Here is a 25552-nt window from a genome sequence, read left to right on the forward strand (position 1 = left end):
AATTAAAAGATCTTTAATTAGAAGAGACAAGACTAGCCTTACTGCTGGTGGCTGATAATACACACCTTCCTGAGGTAAAATTTCACAATTTTATTGGAAATACTTAATGTGAATCATAATTCAGTATTAAAGAGTGAGAAATACTTTATTCTACCAAAGCCATAATTCATTTCAGCAGCTGCGCAGCAGCAATAGCTCCATGTCCCAGTTCAGGACTGCCCCTGGTCACCCCATTTCTGGGCAGGGGCTGAGCAGTAAGGGACAGACCACCTTCCAGCCATCAGGCTGTGGAACGTCATCCTCCAGTGGAGTCCAGCTTTGAAAATGCTATATCAAATACCTCTCTGTAGTGCTCAACAAAATGCACTTCTAGTCCTTCTGTGATGAATCCAGCAAGGTCATAATAATCCTTTTTATTCTCTGACGGCAGAATGATACAGGTAACACCTGCCCTCTTTGCCTATGGGGAAAAGAAAGTTAAGCAGTCTGTTGACTCCTAGAAATCTATCAATCTACTGGAAACACACTCTTGCATTCTAGAAAGCAAGAACAAGAACAGTTATTTAGGAGCATGATGTGGCTTTACTCCGTTCTTTGGTGAGCAGCAAGGGCATTACTTACAGGAGATGTCACTAAGGACACATCATGTTCTAGATCTCCCCAAGTCCCCAAAAAGACACACACTCCAGCCCCACCTTAGCTGCAGGGACAGCTGAAGTGGGACATATGTTAGTAGGACTATGTCAGTACATCAGGGGATTGTTTAGAACAACTCATACTATTTCACAGAGTTAAAAGTGTTCCAACTTGGGTGAGGATAAACCCTAGAATCAAAGGAAAATTAAGAAACAGCTTATGAGACCAGCCCACCGCATCAATATACATGACCCATAGAACCATTCTACAGAACCTTTTGAGATGGACATCTGCATCGGAAGGAGCACAGAAAGTAGAGCCCACTCATCAAGTGGCAGGTCTGTACCCACTCACTTTATGGGTGATCCTGCACTTACCCCTATGTGGCCACTCACACTCCTGCAAGTGCAGCCAGTCGTCAGTGCCACAGACATCCCTAATCATGTGTTAGTCCTTCCGTAATGACTACCACAAAGCAAAATGCAAAATTACCCATTTTAAAGCCACGTGAGGAAAAGGAATCACATTGCACAAGGCTGTAGCCCAAACAGACTTGAGGACAGAACACTGATGTGAAGCCCCAGCTCAACAGGCTTACAAAAGAGCTAATACCATTCTTGAAGACAGAAAAATGTGTGTAATGCAAGGCTGATGTAGGCAGGAGCTGTGCAGATGAAAAGTATGGAGAGAGATTCAATGCTTAGAAAAGAAAAAAAAAAACACCCAACCCAAAAAAGCAAGCACCACTATAAATCCAGTGCTTGCAAGAGTTCTTCAGAGAACTCAGTCTATATAGCTTACAAAAAAAAAAAAAAAAAAAAAAGGATTAAGCAACTTGATCATGATGTACAAGGAAACTTCACAGGGGAAGTGCAAGACACTGATAGTTCCTTTGATCTAAAACAAAAAAACATAGGGATATCTATATAAAATTTTAAGTCCAACAATTCAAGGTGGAACTAGGGAACACAGCCTTAATGTTAAAGATGATACCCTATGGATACCATCAAATCTACATTCGATGTCCTCCTTAAACAGGCACTTCAACCCAGCACAGATTACTGGACCATACCAGTCTATAACAGAGAAGACAGCTTTAACAGCCAGATGATCCCTTCCACCCTTAATTCTACCAGTCTAGTAACTAGATCAACACAGTGCCCTGGCACAAAGCCTAGGCTCCCATCTTCTTCCTCACAACCAGAGACACAGGCAAGATCCCCACGTTCCCCCAGCAGGCTTCTCCACAGTGTATATTGAGTCACTGCGTCTCTCACTACAGGAGCAATCACTCTGATTGTCCCACTCACCGCTGAGCCCAGTCCAGGGCTGACACAGATGATGCATGGAGACAAGATAAGAGCTCTTACCGCAATAGTCTTCTCCTTGATTCCACCAACAGGAAGAATTTTTCCGGTTAATGACACCTCTCCAGTCATGGCCACATTCTGCCGCACTGAGCAATTCATAGCCAGTGATAGCAAAGCTGTTACTATAGTACACCCTGCACTTGGTCCGTCCTTTGGTGTTGCCCCCTATTTAAAAGAAAAGGAAAAAAACCCTGCCTTTAGCTCATTCAAAGAGTACCAAAGCCAGAAAATACCTTTGTCATTGCTGTTTTAAGATGGCCGCAATTTCAGGAGGTCTCACAAAGGTTTTTGCGAAAGCATCACTGATGGAATCCTGCTATTTGAATTGGCTGATCTATTAACGACTATGTCAGTCCTCACTTATGAATAAGGAATAATCCATGAGTCTACCTATTTGGTTTCTGGCCTGATGCCACCACAATACTCATCAGGCTCAGGACTTTGAATAAGCCACATGAGCAAAAAACAGAGCATGAATGCTTTCAAGCTTTTTGTTGACCTAAACCAACCACGGAAACAAGTAACAGAGGTCAGCATCACAAGGGAAGAGAGCATCAACAGTCACAAAGTAGTGGAGGACAACACTGAAAATCAGTCAAGGTGGAAAAGATAATTCAGTTTAGAAAGCTGGATAAAATCCAGGCCTAAACTAGTGACAGTCTGGATTTATCTGAGATCAAACAGATCTTTGAGATAAGAGCCGAAGAAATGAATGTTTGAGAGGGAGTAGAGGAAGAGATGTCTGCTGTTTTCTGATCCTCCAGGAAATGAACACACACATCACAAACAAGTACCTGGACAGACACAGAGCAAGCTGCAACAAGGAGACTGTGGACTAGGTTAAAGCATGCAATAGTTCAGAAGCAAAGCTTGGGCATAGTGATAGTACAAACACTGTCTTCAGTAAAGTACCTGCCCAAAGCCTGTTACACAGTGTATGAGTGCCTCTGAGCATGGTGTGCATTTATTTTCAGTCCCAAACACTGGAAAAAATGCAATTGCTGCCATTATATGGAGTAGGAGCCATGGCACAGAGACAGAGAGTAGTATTTTGAATTACATGTAAATGACATGAAGCCTTTATGAAGGCCTGGTAACAAAGGGACCTAAACTTTGGTTTCCTTGTAGTTGCATACAAGCTTTTATCCAAATCTCTTCTCTCTGTGCCATGGCTTCCCCACCTGCACAACAGAGCCAATAGCTACACTAAGAGTCTAGGATTTCTTATAGCATTATCCAAGCCCCTGTATTCTTGCCACATGCTTGCTGCAGAAAGGAATGGAAACAGCTTTCACAGGATCCTGAGGAAAATGTCATCTTCTCTAGGTTTTACTGCTAAAAGAGGGCATTCCGCACAACATATGGACAAATGAAGTGCTTTCCAGCTTTGTGCCTAGGGGAGCAAATCAGCCTAGCTGCTATGTGTGTTCTGTGAATTCTGCATCAGTTTACCTCTGGCACATGCAAGTGGATATGGGAAGACATGAGAAAGTTATTGTTGGGGTCCTTCTCCATCAGAAAGGCTCTTGCAAATGTGTAAGCTATTTTGGCACTCTCTTTCATTACATCACCCAGTTGCCCTGTTAATTCAAGGGAGCCATCCTTGTTCTCCTTGTCTTTGGGTCGCCTCAGGGATGTTTCAACAAACAGAGTGGAACCTCCTAAGAAAGAAAAGAAAACCAACATCCTGAGAAAAGTTAAAGGAAAATCAAACTAGAAGGTTTTGGTGATGCAGAAACAATGTCAGGAATTTGGAACTGGTGCTCTGATGAGTCACTAACTCTTGGGTAAAGAGCAGCTGAAACCTGCTTTCTGAATCCCTTCAGGAAGGCTAGCTAGAAATCTCAACAGCACTGCACTGACAGTCTCCGTTCATCACTTCTTTGGACTTCACACTCCAACAATAGAGATGCAACCCCTGTTTAGTGGAAATAATCAGTTCTTATAATGGTTTCAGACTCCTCGTAGCCAAAAAGTAAGATGAGCTCGTACCATAACACACTTCTAGCCAGTTCAACTTTCCAGTGTCAGACATCTGTTTACCTTCTCCGCCATACTGATTGTTTCCCTCTTAACTACTTCAATTCTACCTAAGGTCAATTGGAGTATGCAGTGGTCATATCCTTTGCTGTGTGCCGTATGTTCCATACTGTGGTGCACATAAGCCCCCAAGTTACTAGAGGAGTAATCCAATGAATGGTAAGTAGCCAACTACATCCACCCCACGTTCCATACTGTGGTGCACATAAGCCCCCAAGTTACTAGAGGAGTAATCCAATGAATGGTAAGTAGCCAACTACATCCACCCCACAAGAGCGCTAGAATACCTGTATTTGCCCTTGACATTGAAAGCCAAGTCAGTGGTGCAATATCATTGAAGAGGTAACAGCATGCCTCAGCTGTGCCATAAGTCAGAACTGCACCTTCTGCTTTTAAGGAAGCACAGTCTTGTTCTCTCTGAAAAAGCTTATGCTTTTAGTCATTGCTGTTCCTAATGTATGTGGTTCATATAGGATATGGACCATACAGAGAAAACATGCTGGCCTGAAGCTAAAATGAGCCTGGGTAAGGGAATAAGAAAGGATTCTTTCTTCAGGGAAGAAGTAGTCAGGTTCTAAAAGGCCACAGAAGTTAATTTCACTGGTGCCAGTAGAAGAACTTCACTAGACTCTGTAGGAAAAATTCACTTTAACTATCACATTCAATTTTTGAAAATTATACAGAAATGTAGACCCAAAACTAATTCTGTCTCACCCATAGCTGTCCAGGCCAGACCCATCACCACTCCTGGAGGAGTGCTTTCATACATGCGATCCACAGTGAAGATGGGCTTTCCTACAAAGTCCTGCAGGTTTTCAGGTGTTACTTGGACCGTCTCTGCTTCTCCACTCACAATTTTATAGGCAGATTTCCTCAATACCTGAATGAGACAGTAATTTGTTTCTGTAGAAAAAGATGAGAAGGCTGAAGCACAGCGGTCACGGTCATATACAATTTTCCCTCACCTTTTCTACTTGTTTCTGCAGATTCCTCACCCCACTTTCTCTGCAATACTGCTTGATGAGAACAGTCAGGACATCTGATGTGATCTTGGCTTTGTTTTCATCCAAGCCACAGAGAACTCGTGCTTGAGGGACCAAATATCTCTGAAAGAAATCATCCCCCACATCCTTCTGTTAGTACTTGTGACAAAAGCCTGGTGGTTCCTATTCACTCAACTTCATTCAGCTATTAGCTCAATGCCATTTTCTGGAGTCCACAGCCTATGAAACACTGGAGTTACTTAAAGTGGGTGTTCAAATTGGAGGAACTCTGTCCAAAATGCCATGTGCCTAATTTTTTTGGACACAGTTGGAAGTAAATATGTAAGCCTGAATCTGCCAAAAACATTTTATAAGGTGTAATTCACAGCGCATCAGTGGTTTCTCTTACCTCTGCAATTGCAAGTTTCTCTTCTGCTACATATCCTGATACATTGATCACTTCCATTCTATCCCGCAGTGGCTCCGGAATGGTTTCTGTTACATTGGCAGTACAGATAAAAAGTACCTGGAAGTATTACAAGATCCTATTAAGCATTTTCATTAACCTGCTGCTTTATTCCAAGCAATAGTTCCTCAGTTCTGTCTTTCTCTGTCTGAAGGGCTGGAGCAAGGTACTCTTCTCTGTGGAATCTAGTTTTTACTACAGGAAGAGTTTTGGATTTTAGAACTATGTAGTAGGATGTTCCCTAGTCCCAAAATAAATGTTTAGAAATCCACACAGCACAAACTGGTAAATCAGAATGGTCCAATATGGACCAGGAAACTATTGGCCTGGGGAGATCTAGATCTCACTTCTAAGTTATTTCTACCTTGTACAAAGGTAGCATAGAAGTGACCAAATGATGTGTATATTTCTAATCCATCAATTCTGCAATTTATGTAAGCTGCACAAAAAGTGCAACAGTGTGCGAAAACAACCAATTTCAAGAGCTTGACAGCAGCATAAGGCCACCTCACTTGATAGCACCTCTGTTAATCATTACATAGAAGAAAAACTCCTGCCTTTTCTAGCTGAGAACATGCATCTTTGTGTTCCTATAGCTCTACAGGGAGTTAGGGCTATAGGATATATACTGGTGATCATGTTCTCTTAAGTATGTGCAGACACTTTAATTAAAGCCAACTCCTACAGAGACTGTCTCAATCCCATCTGCCTGACTTTCCAACTGACTAAAATGTCAGCATTTTTTTATGGACAGGACATCTCTGCATTGATACATATTCATACATTCCAGCTCTACAACCACTGCTGAAGAGAGAAATACCTTTGATAAATCCACAGGAACATCAAGGTAATGATCCAAGAAGTTAGAGTTCTGTTCTGGATCCAACAGCTCTAGAAGAGCCGAGGATGGATCCCCTTGATATCCTCTTCCTATTTTATCCACCTACGGAAGAAAAACTTTAAATGCTCTAAGAAGTTTCTCACCACAATGAATTCTCACACAAAGGTTCTTTGAAGGCTCCTGCTGAAAACCTTGATGTGTTTGTTCATGAACAGCCACTAACAGTCTATCAGTTTTCTGTGTGTTCACCCAAGTCCCTGATATCCTAAAGCATAAGCACCTGACAAGACACAGGACTCCAACAGTGTTGTAAAGAAGCACTATGAAGTCTCAAGGAGCGTGCATAAAATCAAAAGCAAGTGAGTTATTGTGGATTAGTGAGCTACTACTCACTAAGATAAGCTACAGTCACAGACCAGAATATTTATTCCACAGTGGGAGGTACTAGCACAGGGTGCTAGCTTATACCATTTCCCTAATATGTAAGCTAAGACACTCTCCTCACTCTGCCCAAGGTGCAAAGTCCTTATACACAGGTACACACCACAGCTCAGCTTTGGTACTGAGGTACTTTGAAGTACCTTTGCTGCTTTCACAGAATCACAGACTCATTGAGGCTGGTTGGGGCTTGAGGTCATCTTGTCAAACCCCACTGCTCAAGCAGGGCCACCTAGAGCCAGCTGCCCAGGACTATGTCCAAGGTTGTTGTCTCTTTCAGCACTGCTCATGTCTTCAGAAGAAGAAGTCACAACAGGGCTGCTCTTCATTGCTTTTTCTCCCTAAAGAGTAGCATTAACTAGATGGACATAATGCAATTTGCCACTACGGCCAATGCAAGGCTCCTCACCAACACCACTTAAATAAAAGTGCCATGACCTACACGTTTCATTGCCTTTCAAATCAAGATATTAATTGGTTATATTACACTGCAACTCTTCACCCAGTTTCTCAGTCCCCCATGTCATTCCCAAGACATCCGCTGTTGGTCCTTCCCAGGCATGGCACACAAGGAGGCTAGAGAGACCTTTAGTCTATTCTGAACACCTGCCATTATATCCTGTCCTTCTTTGCTTTTCCACAAAGCAGTAGGTTGGTAGCCCTGTCTCATTTATTCTCAAATCAGACCACAAATTGATGGTAAGCATCTTATTCCTTATAGTTTGCACAGGCAGGGCGTGCAGGGAAGGTGTGCGGACAGGGCGCAGTCCCCCCCAACACTAGAGGCTCTCTGACGAGTGGTCATCAGCCTCCCAGAAGAAGCTCAGCCATGGTCTCCATTTGGCTGAAAACCATGGGCCGAAGGAATATGGCGACACAGACAGAGCTCCCACTCAAGCACGCATCTGTCCAAGTGCCCAGCTGCAAGGAGTGCCTGAGCCTGTTGCTTGTGCCAGAGACCAGGGGAGACACCACCTGCATGCGGTGCAACCAGGTGAGTGACCTGCTCAGCCTGGTGGCAAAGCTGAAAGAGGAAGTGGAGAGGCTGAGGAGCATCAGGAAGTGTGAGAGGGAGGTGGATCAGTGGAGTCACACCCGGCCATCCCTGAGGCAGGGGCAGCTGGTGGAGGCTCCACAAGCAGCAGGGGATCCCCTGCCCTCTTGTTGCCGGGCAGAAGGAGGGGACACAAGAGATGAGGGAGAATGGAAGCAGGCCCCTGCTCGCGGCAGCAGGCGAATCCCCTCCCAGCCTCCCTCACCGTCCCAGCTGCCCTTACACAACAGGCATTGGGGCTCCGGAACTTGAGGGCCAGGAACATGAGGACCCTGATGAAGGTCCATCCCAGGGGGTGCCTAGGGCGAGTCAGCCAGCCCCACGCATCAAGACATCCTCTGTTAAGAAAAGAAGGGAGGGTAATTGTGGTAGGCAACTCCCTTCTGAGGGGTACAGAGGGCCCAATATGTCGACCAGACCCAACCCACAGGGAAGTCTGCTGCCTCCCTGGGGCCTGGGTGAGAGATATCACCAGGAAACTCCCTGGTCTGGTTTGGCCCACTGATTACTACCCCCTGTTGGTCCTACAGGTTGGCAACAATGACGTTGCACTAAGAAGCCCAAAGGCAATTAAAAAGGACATCAGAGCACTGGGACGACTGATCGATGGGAGCGGGAGCACACGTAGTGTTTTCGTCAATCCCTTCAGTGACAGGGAAGAACGCTGGAAAGAATAGGAAAGCACACTTGATCAACACATGGCTCAGGGGCTGGTGCCGTCGTCAGAATTTGGGGTTTTTTGGCCATGGGCCGGTTTACACGACACCGGGCCTCCTCGCAGCAGATGGAGTGCAACTGTCTCCAAGGGCGAAAAGGATTCTTGCTTACGAGCTGGCAGGCCTCATCAAGAGGGCTTTAAACTAGATTTGAAGGGGGAAGGGGATAAAACCAGGCTCACTAGAGATGAGCCTAGGGGTGGCATGCCGGAGTTGGGTGTGAAATTGATAGCCCAGCTCAAGTGCATCTACACCAATGCATGCAGGATGGGCACCAAAAAGGAGGAGCTGGAAGCCGTAGTGCAGCGGGACAGCTATGATGTAGTTGCCATCACAGAAACATGGTGGGATGCTTCTCATGACTGGAGTGCTGCCATGGATGGCTATAAGCTCTTCCGAAGGGATAGGCAAGGAAGAAGAGGTGGTGGAGTGGCTCTGCATATTAGGGAGTTTTGATTGTATAGAAATGAACGATTGTGATGACCAGGTCGAGTGCTTATGGGTAAGGATGAGGGGGAAGGCCAACGAGGCAGATATCCTGCTGGGAGTCTGTTATAGACCACCCAACCAGGATGCAGAGGCAGAGGAAACATTCTATAAGCGACTGGCAGAAGTCTCACAATCGCTAGACCTTGTTCTTGTAGGGGACTTCAGTCTACCAGACATCTGCTGGAAGCATAACACAGCGGAGAGGAAACAGTCTAGGAGGTTCCTGGAGTGTGTGGAAGATAACTTCCTGACACAGCTGGTGAGTGAGCCCACCAGGGGAGGTGCCTTGCTTGACCTGCTGTTTACAAACAGAGAAGGACTGGTGAGAGATGTCTTGGGCTTAGCAACCATGACATGATAGAATTCTCAATTCTGAGTGAAGTAAGGAGAGGGGTCAGCAAAACTCCTACCACGGACTTCCCAAGGGCAGACTTGGGCCTGTTCAGGTCACTGGCTGAGAGTCCCTTGGGAGACACTCCTGAAGGACAAAAGGGTCCAGGAAGGCTGGACAGTCTTCAAGAAGGAAGTCTTAAAGGTGCAGGAGCAGGCAGTCCCCATGTGCCACAAGACAAGCTGGTGGGGAACACGACTGGCCTGGCTGAACAGGGAGATTTCGCTGGGACTCAGGAAAAAAAGGAGTTTACCACCTTGGGAAGAAGGGGAAGGCAACTCAAGAAGAGTACAAGGATCTCACTAGGTCAAGCAGAGAGAAAATTAGAAAGGCAAAAGCCCAGCTAGAACTCAATCTGGCCACAGTCGTAAAGGATAACAAAAAATGCTTCTACAAATATATTAACAACAAAAAGAGAGGCAAGGAGAATCTCCATCCCTTACTGGATATGGCGGGGAACATTGTCTCCAAGGATGAGGACAAGGTTGAGGTACTTAATGCCTTCTTTGCCTCAGTCTTTAATAGCCAGACCTGCTATCCTCAGGGTATTCAGCCCCCTGAGCTGGAAGACAGGGATGGAGAGCAAAATAAACTCCCCATAATGCAGGAGGAAACAGTTAAGGGCCTGTTAAGCCACCTGGACACCCACAAGTCTATGGGGCCTGATGGGTTCCACCCAAGAGTACTGAGGGAGCTGGCAGAGGAGTTTGCCAAGCCACTCTCCATCATTTATCAGCAGTCCTGGTTAACAGGGGAGGTCCCAGAAGACTGGAGGCTTCCCAATGTGACACCCATCTACAAGAAAGGCCAGGAGGAGGATCCCGAGAACTACAGGCCTGTCAGCCTGACCTCTGTACCAGGGAAGATCACGGAGCGGTTCATCTTGACAGTGCTCATGAGGCATATGAATGACAACCAAGGGATCAGGCCCAGCCAGCATGGGTTCATGAAAGGCAGGTCCTGCTTGACCAACCTGATCTCCTTCTATGACCAGGTGACCCGCCTAGTAGATGAGGGAAAGGCTGTGTATCTTGTCTACCTGGACTTTAGTAAAGCCTTTGACAGTGTCTCCCACAGCATTCTCCTGGAGAAACTGGCGGCTCGTGGCTTAGACAGGTTTACTCTTTGCCGGGTAAAGAACTGGCTGGACAGCCGAGCCCAGAGAGTTGTGGTGAGTGGCGTTAAATCCAGCTGGCGGCCAGTCACAAGCGGTATTCCCCAGGGCTCGGTTCTGGGGCCGGTCTTGTTCAGTATCTTTATCGATGACCTGGATAAGGGGATCGAGTGCTCCCTCAGTAAGTTAGCAGATAACACCAAGTTGGGTGGGAGTGTTGATCTGCTGCAGGGCAGGAGGGATCTGGACAGCTGGATCGATGGGTTGAGGTCAACTGTATGAGGCTTAACAAGGCCAAGTGCCGGGTCCTGCCCTTTGGCCACAACAACCCCATGCAACACTACAGGCTTGGGGAGGAGTGGCTGGAGAGCAGCCCAGCGGAAAAGGACCTGGGGGTGCTGGTTGACAGCCAGCTGAATATGAGCCAGCAGTGTGCCCAGGTGGCCAAGAAGGCCAACAGCATCCTGGCTTGTATCAGAAATAGTGCGGTCAGCAGGGGTAGGGAAACGATCATGCCCCTGTACTCGGCACTGGTGAGGCCACACCTTGAATCCTGTGTTCAGTTTTGGGCTCCTCACTACAAGAAGGACGTTGAGGTGCTGGAGCGTGTCCAGAGAAGGGCAACAGAGCTGGTGAGGGGTCTGGAGAACAAGTCTGATGAGGAGCAGCTGAGGGAACTGGGATTGGTCAGTCTGGAGGAGGCTGAGGGGAGACCTTATCGCTCTCCACAACTATCTGAAAGGGAGTTGTGGCAACGTGGGTGTTGGTCTCTTCTCCCTATTAACCGGTGATAGGACGAGAGGAAATGTCCTCAAGTTGTGCCAGGGGAGGTTTAGATTGGATATTAGGAAAAATTTCTTCACCAAGGGAGTGGTCAAGCATTGGCACAGGCTGCCCAGGGAGGTGGTGGAGTCACCATCTCTGGAAGTATTCAAAAAACGTGTGGATGTGGTGCTTCAGGACATGGTTTAGGGGGCATGGTGGCGGTGGGTTAACGGTTGGACTTCATGATCTTGAAGGTCCTTTCCAACCTTAGTGATTCTGTGACTCTGTGATAGTCTTGCTTTAGACCTGCTGAGAGAGTGGCTCTTTCTAATAATCACATGGGCAACAGTGTTTTTGTGCAGTGATGTACCCACACCTAGGTAGGGAACACAAGAGCTACTGAAGCCTCTGAATATCCATCCATCTCCGTTAGGATCCTTGTGATCCAAATAGCTGCAATTTAATGAGAAGGGCACAACTGAAATATTAAAATTGATGTCTGTTATAGGAAGAGAAAGCAAAGGGTCTAAGGTATCACTGACAACCAGAGAACTTGAGAGCCCAGTCTCATTTAAATTAAAAGGAGACTTAACTTCTTCATCTTTCCTATTGGGGTCACAAATTGATACATGTTTTTAAGAACATAAACTAGAAGGCCAGATACATCACCTCATCGATAAGTATAAGTGGATTCTCTGTCTTGGTCTTCTTCAGACACTGGATGATTTTTCCTGGCATTGCTCCAACATATGTCCTCCTGTTTTACCAGAAACTGTATTTAGGGACCCATTGTAAAGTACAGCACACATCACACAACATAGCATGCAGCTGATGGAACAGGTATACCCTGCTGGGAAACAAGTCTATATTTCTTCTACATCTATCAAAAGCATTCTCCATCACCATACTAAGCATGAAGACCCATCTAGTCTGTTTCTAGTAGAGATCAGACATGAATTTTGGCAGAATACACCTGGACTGAAGTTTTTAATCTTTAGTTTTAACCAATTTTAAATTAGAGGGAAGCAAAGAGGTAAGGCTGAGAATAGAGATGTTTGAACAGTGACTTCTTGTTTTTTGGGTAAAGAAATGTTAGAAAAGGGAATGTTTCAATCCCTCACTTGGTAGGGGAAAAAAGGAAGATCAGTGTAAATCAAAAGATACACTGAAGGAACAAACTGCAGCAGAACACAGTCTTTCTGCTAGAGGGAACTGGCATCCAGGAAAATGCAGAAGCAGAGCAAGAAGGTAACAGAGTGAATGCCAAAAGGCACAGAGCAGAGAACATCCTGAAAAAGCATATAAAGTATCTCTCTGCTTCTGTATCATATAAGGCAGAATCATGCAGATTCAATTCACAGCTACTCTTACTAGTTTGGAAACACTGCTAGTTTTGTTTTCAGGTAAATGCGGAAGGAAAATAAATCCATGGCAGGGTCAGATTTACTGATTTTTGTATTCACATCTTCTCGTTCTCCCCATGAATATTCTTGTTCCTCATGCAGCACCTCCCTCCTGGTTATTCAGAAATCAAGTCTCAATCATACCTGAACACGTGAATGACCCTGTTCAAACTGTCACCATTCTCTAATGCTGGCATTTATAGACACATTAATTAGCACTTGGCATCAGTCCAATGCTTTTGGGTAGCTCACACAGCTTTTCAAAGGTTTCCCATAAGGATACACAAGAAGCAGGGAGCAACTGCACTTAGAGACACAGATATGATTACATTCCAAACTCTGCCCTTTGCTATCCTTTTCACCTCTTTCTATATCCCAACTCCTATCAGCAAGGGTTGGCAGAACGGAGATGAAAGTTACATACATTGCCCAACTTAAGTTCCTATTTTGACAACACAATTAAAAATTGCTGAATAGAGAAACTGCTCAAGTTACACTGACCTGTGTCCTTTTATTTCTGCTACATCAGTCATCCCTCCAACACTGAAGCGGAAATACTCTCTGTTTAGGGCTCTGGCAATGGAGCGGGCAATGCTGGTTTTGCCAACCCCAGGGGGGCCATAAAAACACAGGATCTTCCCCTGGGTGGATCCTCGCAGCTGGCTGACTGCTATAAATTCCTGCAGAACAGATGAAGCACCAGTAGGGAACACAGGGCAACTGCACCAAACAGCAACACCAAAACATATTTGTTATCAGGTCAAGCAACGATTACAAAATGAGGATCATACACAAAATTGGTCCTCAAAGGAGCTGGGGAGGGCAAGGGGAGAAGCTAAGTAAGGATACTGGTGTACCTCTTTTCCCTCTGGTTATTTACACACTTGGTTGTCCCCGAGTTTTGTGCTCTGTATTCATCTCACTGGGAGAAGCAGTCTCTCTCTCCACTCTCTTGGGAGTGGGAAGACAGACTTCTAGTTCTTCTAGCTTTCCTAGTTCTCACCTGAGTCTCTCAAGCTGCAGGTGAGCATCTCCTACTTGTACCACTTTTTCTTTGCTAAGTTAAACTTGCAGCTTTTCACACTCTTATGCTAAGCAACCCTCAAATAACACTCAGCAGTTGAGAAATCAAAAGATCACAGTTTAGAACTGAGTCTCAACTGCTCATATGCTTACAGTGAAGAAATCACTGTGCAAGTAGGCAGACAGATGTGGATCCCCTGTAACAAGCTAGTTATTTAGCAAAGATGAGCCTTGATCTCTTCCACTTACAGCACTGAACTCCACAGAAATACTATACAAGGACAACAGCACCAATCTAATTAAGGCTCGAACCTGCATAGATATTTCTCAGTACCTTAAAATCATCAACCTCGCTTGCATTGCTACAACTGAGAAATCTCCTCTGCATGGAATTAATCAAATCAATAATCAAAGCCATAGACCTGTATGATACAACTCAATCTATTTCTGTATAAAGGCTGGGCCTAGTCAACATAAATAGTGCTGACAAGCAACCTAAGAGACCGATACTCAAAAGGTGTTATCTGCTTGCAAGTGTGCAACAACAGGTTGACTATAAATCATTCAAAATAATAAATCAGATAGCAGGATGTAGTCACAAGTTTTGGGCAGTATTAGGGAAAGAAGCTCCCTTTGGCTGTCAGTGAGTAGATACTTCACAACCTTTATCTTTTTCTAGAAGAGACTGGAACAAAGTGATTTAATAAAGGCAAAATCCCAGGATGTCCAAGAATTTACTATTCATTATATATAACAACATCGTACTGTTAGCTTAGGAGATGCCTATATGGCTTCTGTGCCATATATTACTGAAGGGGCCTAAGTACCATCAGTGCTGTCCCCACGGTAACACAAAACTCTGCTACGTACAGCATGTGGGAACAGTAAGAGAAACTGCCTTACTCTCTGTGGAAGGAAATGGCCAAGTTGAAGGCTAGTTGATGGCTTCACCAAATCTGCTAAGCTCTCACCATGATTTGTTAATGCACAATCAGTATCTGCACCCTACTCCACTCCACTGGGCACTATCATGCACTTGCCCAGTATGATACAAATCCTGCCAGCATTGGGATTGTCTTTCACTGCTTGAAAGGCTGGCTACAAGGAGAAGCCTGTACCTGTCCCCTAGAAAGGAAGGCAGTTCCCACAGCAAGTTGTTGAAGTTGTTGCAACCTGTTGCAAGCATCTACTCTTATCTAAAAAGCTTCCCTAACAACAGCAAGCACAGATGGGACATCCTCAGGCAAAAGTGACAGAAGCTGTGGAACAAGGCAACATTGAAAACTACCCCGTATGCTTATATCAGGGCTGTATTGCACAGAATATAAACCCTTCAGCATCCAACACAACTCTGAGAATAGGCTGTGAGGCTGTGATAGGCAAACATGCATCTTGGCTAACTTCCCCCCTCGTAATTTTACGGGTATGAGTAGAGGTTCAGTGCGTTTTTGAAAGACAGCAGCTTTGCCAGTCAAGCGGAACCATTTTAATAGCCTCTGAACAAATTGATTAAAATCCTGCTTCCCTTGGACACTTATTCACTTGCTCAGCATTAAGTAGCAAAACAGTACACTGTGGTTCAAAATCAGAATATGACCTTCGTTGCCATGAGTAATTAAATACATCAACTGATCACCAAAACGTTCTGTTCTTTCATTCATCTTTTTGTTTGATCCATGAATTAACACACATTCAATGGAGAGCTGCAATCTGGATCACAGCCAACATGCCTGATACTAGGCAGAGTGTGAAATGGGACACACTGCCTTACCAGAATTCGCTTCTTGACGTCATCCATTCCATAATGATCCTCCTCCAGAACTGCTTGGGCTCTGGTGAGCTCCAGGTTCTCCTCGCTACACTTACCCCACGGGATGGATGTCAGCCAATCCAAGTAATTCCGTGTAACACTTGACAGAAACACACAAATGAGAGTGATGTGAAAAAACAGCTCCTGCCTTCCTCCACTGCCTTCCAAAATAACCTCATCCAGAACAAGTGGGACATAAACAACTCATGGAAGGGAGACTATGAAAAGAACACCATTATCTGGGCAGTCATTGCTAACCTTTCATTATGGTCTTCATTCCCTTGTCCCTTGCCCCGCCTCCCGCCAAGCAAGCTGTTTTTCCACAGCTTTTGCTTTCCCAAGACAAAGAACCTCCAACATACCATGAAAAGACCTAGATTTCTGCACACAAGTTCCCTGTATAATGTTTTGGTGTGGAGCTGATTCCTGTCTGAAGACAACCGGGATTGTTTGTAAGCTCTGCACTACTATCAACTGTTCGGATCAGGTCATGAAACTTAAGAGTCCTCTCCGTTTCCCAGTGAACCGAGACAATGTAAAGAAGAAACACTCCTGGCTCAGAAGCAAGGAAAAACAGCTGGATGTACAACACGATAGAGAAAGATTTAAGACTGGGAGATAAGGATGTTAGTGTGGAAGCTAACAGTAGAGATCATCAGTTTAAACAGACTGCTACTGAGAACACAACAGCACTCAACTGTTCTAAAACTCCACACACTCAGATCAGGGATTCAAATGTACAGAGAGATCTGCAAGACGCAGTAAATTGTGTGCAGTCATGAACACAGAGAAGCACAGCCTTCCCATGCTTGGCTGGCTGGTCCCAGGATCCACGCTATGGCAATCGCCACACCAACAGTGCTTTGGCTTTTTTTCTCCCAAGTACGTCCTTTGCAAACTTGCTACCACTGTTACTACTCTGAGGGAAAGGTACTATGCTGGCTGTGAAGCCCAGCGTGTCTTTCCTAGCTTCCTCTCTCCTCCTCCTAGTATATGATTATCAAGATGTTTCTCATCCAAATGACATGTCTGCTCTCAAATACAGTCTTTTACTCCATAAAAGATACTCTGTTTTAGAAGCAAAGATCCAGGACATTAAAGTGCTGATGAGTACACTGTTTGCTATATTGTATAGCACACACTGCCTCAACAGACAAGGAATGTTCAAAGCAAGCTCAGTTTCTGACAATCGATGTCACAGATTATGTGGTAAAAGCTATTCACTCTTTTGCAATTCCAACCCTGCCCCAACATTTCAAGGGACTACCTCAGGTCGCTTAACCAACGTCATGTGTTAGCAATTAGCTTCTCTTCTCTCACATCTAATGAAAACATGTAAGTACAAGACACAAGAACGAAAATTAAGGGCTGAAGGAATCACTGCACATTTCGCAAGGGGGAATGAATTGCACAGTTCTTATCCATAGCATTAGGCTGCAAGAGAACACGTAAAATGTTCAAAAGAGGTAAAACACAGTAAAACATAGGAGATTTGGAGAACAATCGTATAGCTAGGATGTGATCATATGCTACATTCAGGGAAAACAACTACGACAAAAGAGAAAATAAACTCTTAAAGTAACAGCTTCACGGAATTGTATTGATTTCTCTCATTCTCACAACCAACCCTGTTAGCAGAGGACAGTCATGCACTCACTTGAATTCTGAGGAGTGATTATCCAGCAAGCCCAACTTGTTCAATTCTTCGTCAATCACATCCATGACATGTTTTGGCACTACCAGCTCCTTTAGTCGCTCACGAAATTTCTCTTCTATAGCATCCTTGTCCTCTTTTTCCAGACCTAGCTCTTTCTTAATGATCTTCAATTGCTCTTGGAGAAGATATTTGCGATGTGTTTGCTTGATCTTCTCCTCAACCTAGACACAGCAACAAATACACTAACTATCCTGTTCCTGGTACAACCCATCAAACATCAAATGCTTTCAAATACTTCTCAGTTATGACCTTCTCAGCAACTGAAAATACTACTAATTTTTTCACCCACTTTCTACTACATCCTTCCAGTCTGTAACATCCCAATTTGGTCATAAGAATACTATGGCTTACGACAACAAAGGCCTTACTAATGTCAAGGTATACAACAGTCATTGCTCCCCCTTTGTGCTCTAGACCAGAGAAGGCAATCAGATTGATGAAGGCACAGTTTATGCTTGGAAAATCCCTTCCAAATCATGTCCCCCTTCATTTGCCTGTACAGAGTTTTCAGGATGACTTTCCCCATAACTCTCCCAGGGATTGAGGGCAGGCTGACATGTCTATAGTCACTCCGATTCTCTTTCCTGAAGATGAGAATGGCATTTACCTTTTTCCACTTACCAGGAACCTCCCCAATCATCACTGTTTTAAAGATGATTGAGACAACAAAATAATGACATTGATAAGACCTCTCGGCATCCTTGGATGCATCCCATCTGGTCCCATAGACTGCACGTGTCCAATTTACTTAAGAGGTCTCCAACAATTCCTACCCCAGTCCAAAAGCATTTTGCACTTAACATGAATTTTAAAAGCCCCAATTATTGGGGGTTAATAAACCCAGGAACTTTTGGCTCAGTATACACAAATCTTTGCATTTCATGTACTGAGTTACCATTTTGATGCAGTTATTGTACACTGATTAAAACTTACAATAGTCAGGAACTATTGCAGTTCACAGCAGTTAGCAGAGGGTCTTTTAAAATAACATTGTGCTATTTATGCTATTATGCACTATAGACAGTTTTATGCTGTATATTTTTACACAGATGCTTTGTAAACTGCAGTCCTCTATGATTTACCTGCTTGCATGAAATTACTACTTGGACACATTTTAAACAGCAGACACCGTAGCCTCACGTCTTGTTACTTTTACAACGTGCATGAAAAACTGAATTTCTAACGGAATAAGAATATCAAATCTTAACTCTAAATAACTTCCCTTTAGAGTGTGTACCATTGTCTTGCTTCAAAATTCTTCACTGGCCGTGCTAAGCACTACAGTGGTGGACATGACATAAATACATAAAAGGTATAGGTATGTGTTACTTGAAAAACTTACCTCCCTTCCAAGACGCTGCTGAAGTTTGCTCAGCTCATATTCCTTCTTTAGAAGGGAAAGGGCTTTGTAAAGCCGTTTGGGAATCTGGAAAAGATAGACACAAAATATGTTTTCAGACACTGTACCCTTAGCAACTCCCTGTGAGACAGGGAGAATAAAAAGCTCCAACACGTTGTCTGGAAGAACTCTCCAGCACCTGCATAGAAAGACAAATTGTGTAGCAATTCCACAGCATACAATCAATGCACAAAAGACAATTATTTGCCACAAAAGACGCAGAGCATCCAGCCTTTCCCTTAAGGCAAGTTATTAATGACTTACTATATCCTTCAACAGGAACCTAGTCACTGATATTAACCTATCATCAAACATAGTACTGAAGTCCCCTCTGTACTGAGGCTGGCAAAGAAACCATGACATAGACATATTTTTGATTCAGTTAGCATAGCTTTGGTTAAAAGCTTCATCTTACGCTGGTTTCTTCCAAGATGTCTTGAAGTTCTTGTGACTCTGCCCCTGTTAGTGCTGCACCCATGTCACTCAGATAGATAGGGTTATCTACCACACGTTGTCCAGCCTGCATCATCTGAAGCACAGACTCTCTGAAAAAATGGTAATAAAACCAAAAACGCTCAGTAAACTTTTACATTCATACGGGAGTATCCTTATAGCTATTTACTTGTTATGACAGAGTAAGGAAATGAAACACAGCTCAGTTTCACAGCAAAATAATTTTTTAAAAATTTGACTAAGCCAATACTCAGTAACAAACACATAAATCACTTGATAACAGGAATGATCGCTGATAAATAAAACCAAATACATGAAATGGTCTCGTAACAGATATGTAAAATTTTTGTATGCCAGTATGCTAAGACTCTTATTATGCTCATATTACATGTATCAGACAATGATACTTGTTGCAGTAAGCTTCATTTAGGCCTAGATCACCTGCCATTGGACTTATCGTCCTATCTCATATCTAAGTTTCACATCAGGTTTTCAAAACTTCCCCTTGTGGAAGGTGTGCACGGAATTAAGCTGGGGGTATTATTTAGTCTCTGTGAGCAGTTAACAAGGTGCAACCTTCAGGGAAGGAACAAGATAATCACAAAAGTCACACAACTACCAAACCTTGAGTGAACTATCCTAATTAATATCTAATTAACATCTAACTGGCATAATAGAAACCTGCCCCTGGGCGGGGAAAGCCCCCTCCTCACAAAAGTCCCTTCCGTAGTGAGCATGCCTAGGAAAAAAGAAGGATGCTGTGACCTTAAGTGGAGACGGGGCTTGTGAGAACCAAGGGGAACAAGGGTGATGAAGGTAACTTTTAAAAAATATTGGTAACTGTTGCTTGAAGTGTATAAATATTTTCTGTGTGTTAACTGAGCTGTGCCAGCCTTGTGGACCTACCACCTAGCACCCAACTCTGCGCAGATTCGGAATAAACGCAAACATCTTGACTCTGTATGTTTTTCAGCCCTCTGCACACTGGGTGGAAGAACCCATATTTGGGACAACACCCTCTGTTTCCAACAATGAACGATAAAGCTTGCATCCCAAAACAAAATTCTAAGTGACAATTCAGCAAATTGCTTCTTCATTACAGCAAAAGGACAAATGGAATAGAAAATCTCAGTGTACTCCAGCCTGAAAACACACTGCTTTTAAAGCAGGGCAGCATGGTAAATACATACCTGTACAAGGGGTTCAAGGCAATGATGTCCCGGATAGTTTTGACAATTTCTGCAGTAAGTGCCTATAAACACAACAAATACTTAATCAACAAAAAGACTAAAAAAGGACAGTCAAGGCCTTAGTACAAATATGACACTCCCCATCCTCTCCAGCACAGGAGCACAGAAATACAGCCCCTGGTCACCCACCTGCAATGATGTGCTGTAATGGTACTTGGTGTTGGGGCAGTTATTACTCCTGGGAGACAAGGAAAGGCAAGAAGGGCTATAGGCTGGCTTTCTGCATGCACCATATTTAACTCATTCTTGGCCAGAAGATATGATCAGGTTGACCACTCAAGTCACCCTGGAGCAAAGACTCAGTTTGACAGAGGATATTACACAGATTTAAGCACAGCCCAACCTCTTCATTCAGCAACTTTTTGAAGTGACCAGTTCTAAGGAACTGAGCTGTTGTGATGAAAAACCATTATTTTCATATAATCCCCTCATGCAATGACTGAGAAGGAGGAACTGGTTTCTGAGGCCTGAAATTAGAGCCTGATTTTAGAACTCTTCCTTTTAAGCAAGAAATGTAGGTGCAACTCTACAGGACAAGTCCAGGCTTGCATGATTAATTCACTTACTTTAACCTCTTCTGTGATCTGAAAATCTTCATGAACCACGTTCTCTACTTCTACCATGAGAACTTCCTGTGAGGAAGCAGCTACAGGATCTAGTACCACTTCCACAGCTTGGTCCTTTGCTGCAGACTCCTCTTCAGCCTCTTTCTTAGAGCGCTTCTGTTTCCTTCTAACTTTCTGTTTGTTCTCAGGCTCCTCAGGCTCAACCTCTAGTTGCTTGTTTATACGAATCCTGAAAGCCAACAGAAACCAGCTACAATCAACTGTCCTATGTTACATGTGATTTCAGCTCTTCAGCATGAAAAGCAAAGAGTCTAAGTTGTATTTTCAGTAAACTAAAATGTCAAACTTTGACAAAGGTAACTGATTGTACTTGTTTAGACAAGATTTAGCTTTTGGTTCATTTTGTCAAAACAAGGTTTGATTTAGTAAAACAGTAATAATCAAGTGGTAGACAACTGATAGGACTTACTAAGTAAATTTACAATAAATAAGCTGCCATACAAAAAGTTAATTGACTACTGAATTAGCCTATTGGTGTGTGAATGACAGGCCAAGGGCAGCTGACAGCACGTTATGATAAACTGTGTTAGCTTAAACCAGTTGCAGAAATATAAAAACAGATTTCTAATGATTAAAAGAAAAATAACCTAAATAATGTTTGTGAACATACACATGCACACAAAGCTCAATATCACAAGTTGCAGCACATGAACAGAATGATTAATAAGGTATCATTGTTAGTATGTCTGCTCAGGAGCTAGTTTCTCTAGCTACATGAACCAAAAACTCTGATGTGGATTCATACCCTCTTCTTGTCTCTCCTGAAAAGCAAGCTCACTGTTTCTGTTTCACTTTAATTCTGAATATAATGTTCTGCTTTTTCAGTTTTCTGATTCTCAGCAATCAATCTCTCTGCTTTAAACCACATCTGTTGCATTATCTGCTGTAATACTAAATATTACATACCATGTGTATAATGGACCTCAAAGTCATTCCTACCTTTGAAATACTGGTCTATTTCACAAAGAGATTTCCTAGATTATGATTTTGAAAGATCAAACCCACAATATATTTCCCAATAACTAATTGAGTATTAATCCCCAAAAAGGACAGGCTAGATCACATGGCATAATCACCTTCCGAAGAACTAGTTTCCCTCTTACTGTTTTTAAACTTTTCTGAATTTTGCCTGCTATCATACAACCTCATGTCAGATGTTTTCAATACAGATTATGGCAGCTCTCTAGAAAGAGAACAAAATCTTGCCCTCTCCACTGGCTTGAAAGGTTTCCCCACCAAAGACAAGTGCTAGACACACACTCGGGAACTGCAATAGCCTTTGACAAAGTTGTCTTACTAGGCTGGGAATATGGAGTCCAAATAGCTTGTGGTTATCAGACTCCCAGCTCATGGGTCAACTGCCATTATAAGCAAGGTGTAGGTCTTATTTTTCATATGGTCTCCTTCAAAAAATAAGACCTCCTCAACTACTCCCATTGTATGCCACTAGCAACTTCTGACTAATCTTGACTACTCTTGTCAACAGAATAGTCACAGACAATTCAGTTCAAAAACATTTTCTGGAGGGTGAGGTTGCTGGTGGTGGGAATCAGGTTGCTGATTAGAAGAACATCCCCTCACAGGGCAACCAGAAAAGAGTTTGGCAGCAGCCAGCTGGCCAGTGGGTATGTAAATACCTCTGGATTGACTACAGAAGCTGCTGCCCTGACCAGAAGGCATACTAGAAGGTGTATGGGGGATCTAAGGGAGGAATTTAGAAATGAGAGGACCAACATTTCATTATTTTGGCTGTGGATATGAGTGTCCTTATCTACACTTCTCCCTGTAAATGCAGCATGCTCCTCAGATTGGATATCCAGTGTGGTTCCTATGGACATGACTGACCAGTGCTCTGTGTCTCAATCAAATAAAAAAAAAAAGACCAATTCCCAACACCTTCCACGTTATAGGGAAATATTTCTACTCCAAGTAAACCAAAACCAATAGCTGCCTATTTCCAAAATCTAATCAAACAAGGTTGTGCTTTGATAATTCAGCAGAGGGTCTAAGACTTCACACAAATTCAGTTTCGAGAAGTATTGCTTATTCTTTGTCCAGAAAAATGCAACTGAAGCAAAGCAAGTGAGAGGAAAAAAGCAATGCTTCAAAGCAAATCCACCCTGGACCTGTCTCCGCTGCCATGTTTCTGTTCTTGTATTGTCTCTTCTAAAGGAAATCAATTATTTGACGCTTTTAAAACCACAATTTTATACTGTCTTAGCTCAAAATACTCGGCACAAATAACTAAACCTATATTTCCAACAATAATCCTGTTTTCTTCAATTCAGTTCTGGGACAAGATTATGTAAATAAGACAAAATTACAGCTCTGGACCACATTTGTTTTTTTTAAAGCAAAAAGGCTTGCTTGAATTAGTTCCAGAGACTTTTTTTCACCATTACTAAACCTTGCTGTCAAAGAAACTGCTAAACTTCAGCTGAATGAATGCTTGCTTGCATCACATTACAGTTTATATGAGAATGACATGCACTAGCACTTCCTTTTTGAGGTTAACCTGTCGCATCTGTAATAGTACACAGATTATTAGGGCTGGAGCAGTGGAGCACTATCAGGATACATTGTGATAACAAAGCAAAAGCCTGCCGTAGATGAGTTGTGTATGAAAATGAATATACATGGTGAAAATAAAAGGGATATATCTGTTTATAAAGAAGTCTGGTGAGATGCAGTGGAAGTACAAATAATTACCTTCGGTGTCCCATGACTATCATACGCAACTTGTCTCCAAGGTCCTGCATTTCATGAATCTGTACAAAAGTTCCCATCTGATAGATTTCATTCAGATCCTCTACCACATCAGACTCATTGCTATTGAGAAAAAAAAATCAGAGTAGATATTCAGGATCTTGAGAAAGCAGGTAAGGTTTAAAAAGGAAGAAACAATCACTGGTTGCAGAACTTTAAACTGGACTCAGGAGCAAAGACACTTTTTCCCCCGCTGCTACTACTGTGTAGCCCCTTTCCAAATCACCCAACTACCTGGATGGTTCATCTCCCTCCCAAATAACAACAGCCTTTTCTAAAGCAAAACTCAAGTTCCTAGGAGTGCTGTTGGTGGCAAGGAAAACTGTCATAGTAAGTGGATGGTCCAAGCCTATATGCAATTTCTGTACTACTATCCAAGGCAGGGAATTTCAGATCATAGCTTTTAGTGTAAATGAAACTTAGTCATGGAAATAGCTTATATTTAAATTTTAAAAAAGATCAAGAGAAACAACTTACTTATCATCCTTTTTAAGAAAAACACCAGCATAAGGCTGGGCAAGACGAACTTTCCTCCTCAGCAGCTCAACCAGCTTCTTATTTTTTACCTAGGACAATAGATATGAAGTCAGAGGTGGATTTTCAGTAAGCTTTGCACCCTCAGTGTGTAAGGCCAGGTACAGTGAAACCCTATGACTGAATTATGAAGTCTAATCTCAGATTTTTCTAGTCTTGCCCTCATTAGGGGACAGTAATGTGAAGTGGAAGAATATTAGAGAAACATGAAATTTGAGTATTTAAAATAAGTCACTGAGTACATAAGACAATCTCGAAGGCAGGGGGAGAAACTGGGCCTTATCCTTACAAGTCTTATGAGCAAGAAATCTCTCAGTCACTTGAACAACACTTTGTAAAAGTTTCTTTTGCTACCACTGTTCCCTTCCCCTTCCATATGTGTATGCCCCAGCTCTCCACTCCTACTGAGGTGCTAGTCCAATCTTCTCCATCAATTGCCTGAATTCTGCCCACCCACCCTAGTTTACATCCTCTTCTCCAAATCCTCCTCTGTTCAATTGTTCTCCTACACATACCAGCCCACCCGAGTCCCTGTTTTTAGTCCCAGCCAGTATTTCTTCCTGCTTTCCTTTCTTACTCCCCTCTGCTCTCTGGATGCCACACATCTGTTACTGGCAGATCTCCCAGCACCAGTGTAACTGTTATCACAGCACGCTGAACACTCAGTGTCCAAGAAAATACCTCCTCATGAATTTTACCATTGCATGAATTCACACTGCCGACCAATGAGTGTTCTTTCAATGTGACGGATGTAAACTGCATTGCTCAATGCTTTTGAATAATAAACAGCATGGTCTTCACAGAGCAGGATGAGCAATACCACCATTGTTGGCCTAGTCTAATCTTGGCATGCCTATTTTAATTTTGCACAACATCTAGCAAAACTACATCTGCCAGTGTCACAGACGTTAACAGAAAAAAGAAAACGAATAATTCCATATTCACTGTAGAGATTTCACATTGTCAGGAAATAAAGTATTAAATGGCAGCACAATAAATTTGTAGGACAAGAGAGAGTGTTTAACAATTATCTTAATGTAAGACACTGTTGACCTATGTATTGAAATTAATGACTTATACATAAAAGTGTCATATGATCAAGTGCCTAAAGATCATAATACTACATAATCTTTTCCTTTCCTCAACACATCTATAGAAGTCACTAAAAGTTGCACATGTTAGATTTGGACAAAAATACTATAGTCGAAATAGCATTATGTTAAATAACACTACAGGAACAGGAAACTATTGATGCAGCTCTTGTTACA

At 43.1% G+C, this 25552-nt stretch overlaps 1 protein-coding gene across 1 annotated transcript; it reads right to left on the reverse strand.

The window, feature by feature from the left end:
* Nucleotides 1-295: 295 nt before the first annotated feature.
* On the reverse strand, nucleotides 296-23758 carry LONP1 (lon peptidase 1, mitochondrial; the record flags this gene model as incomplete). The annotated part of the gene is made up of 16 exons (XM_082010793.1): nucleotides 23694-23758; nucleotides 20925-21153; nucleotides 20299-20360; nucleotides 19071-19200; nucleotides 18599-18682; nucleotides 17197-17417; nucleotides 15501-15639; nucleotides 13208-13386; nucleotides 11973-12060; nucleotides 6316-6438; nucleotides 5439-5555; nucleotides 5012-5152; nucleotides 4761-4926; nucleotides 3459-3667; nucleotides 2007-2171; nucleotides 296-460 (listed from the first exon to the last, which is right to left on the reverse strand). Exons 1-16 carry the CDS (start codon nucleotides 23741-23743, stop codon nucleotides 296-298), a joined length of 2268 nt encoding a protein of 755 aa, XP_081866919.1. The 5' UTR covers nucleotides 23744-23758.
* Between the last annotated feature and the right edge of the window lie 1794 nt (nucleotides 23759-25552).

Source organism: Phaethon aethereus (genome assembly GCF_964289735.1).
Source record: "Phaethon aethereus genome assembly, chromosome: 26".
Classification (NCBI taxonomy): Eukaryota; Metazoa; Chordata; class Aves; order Phaethontiformes; family Phaethontidae; genus Phaethon; species Phaethon aethereus.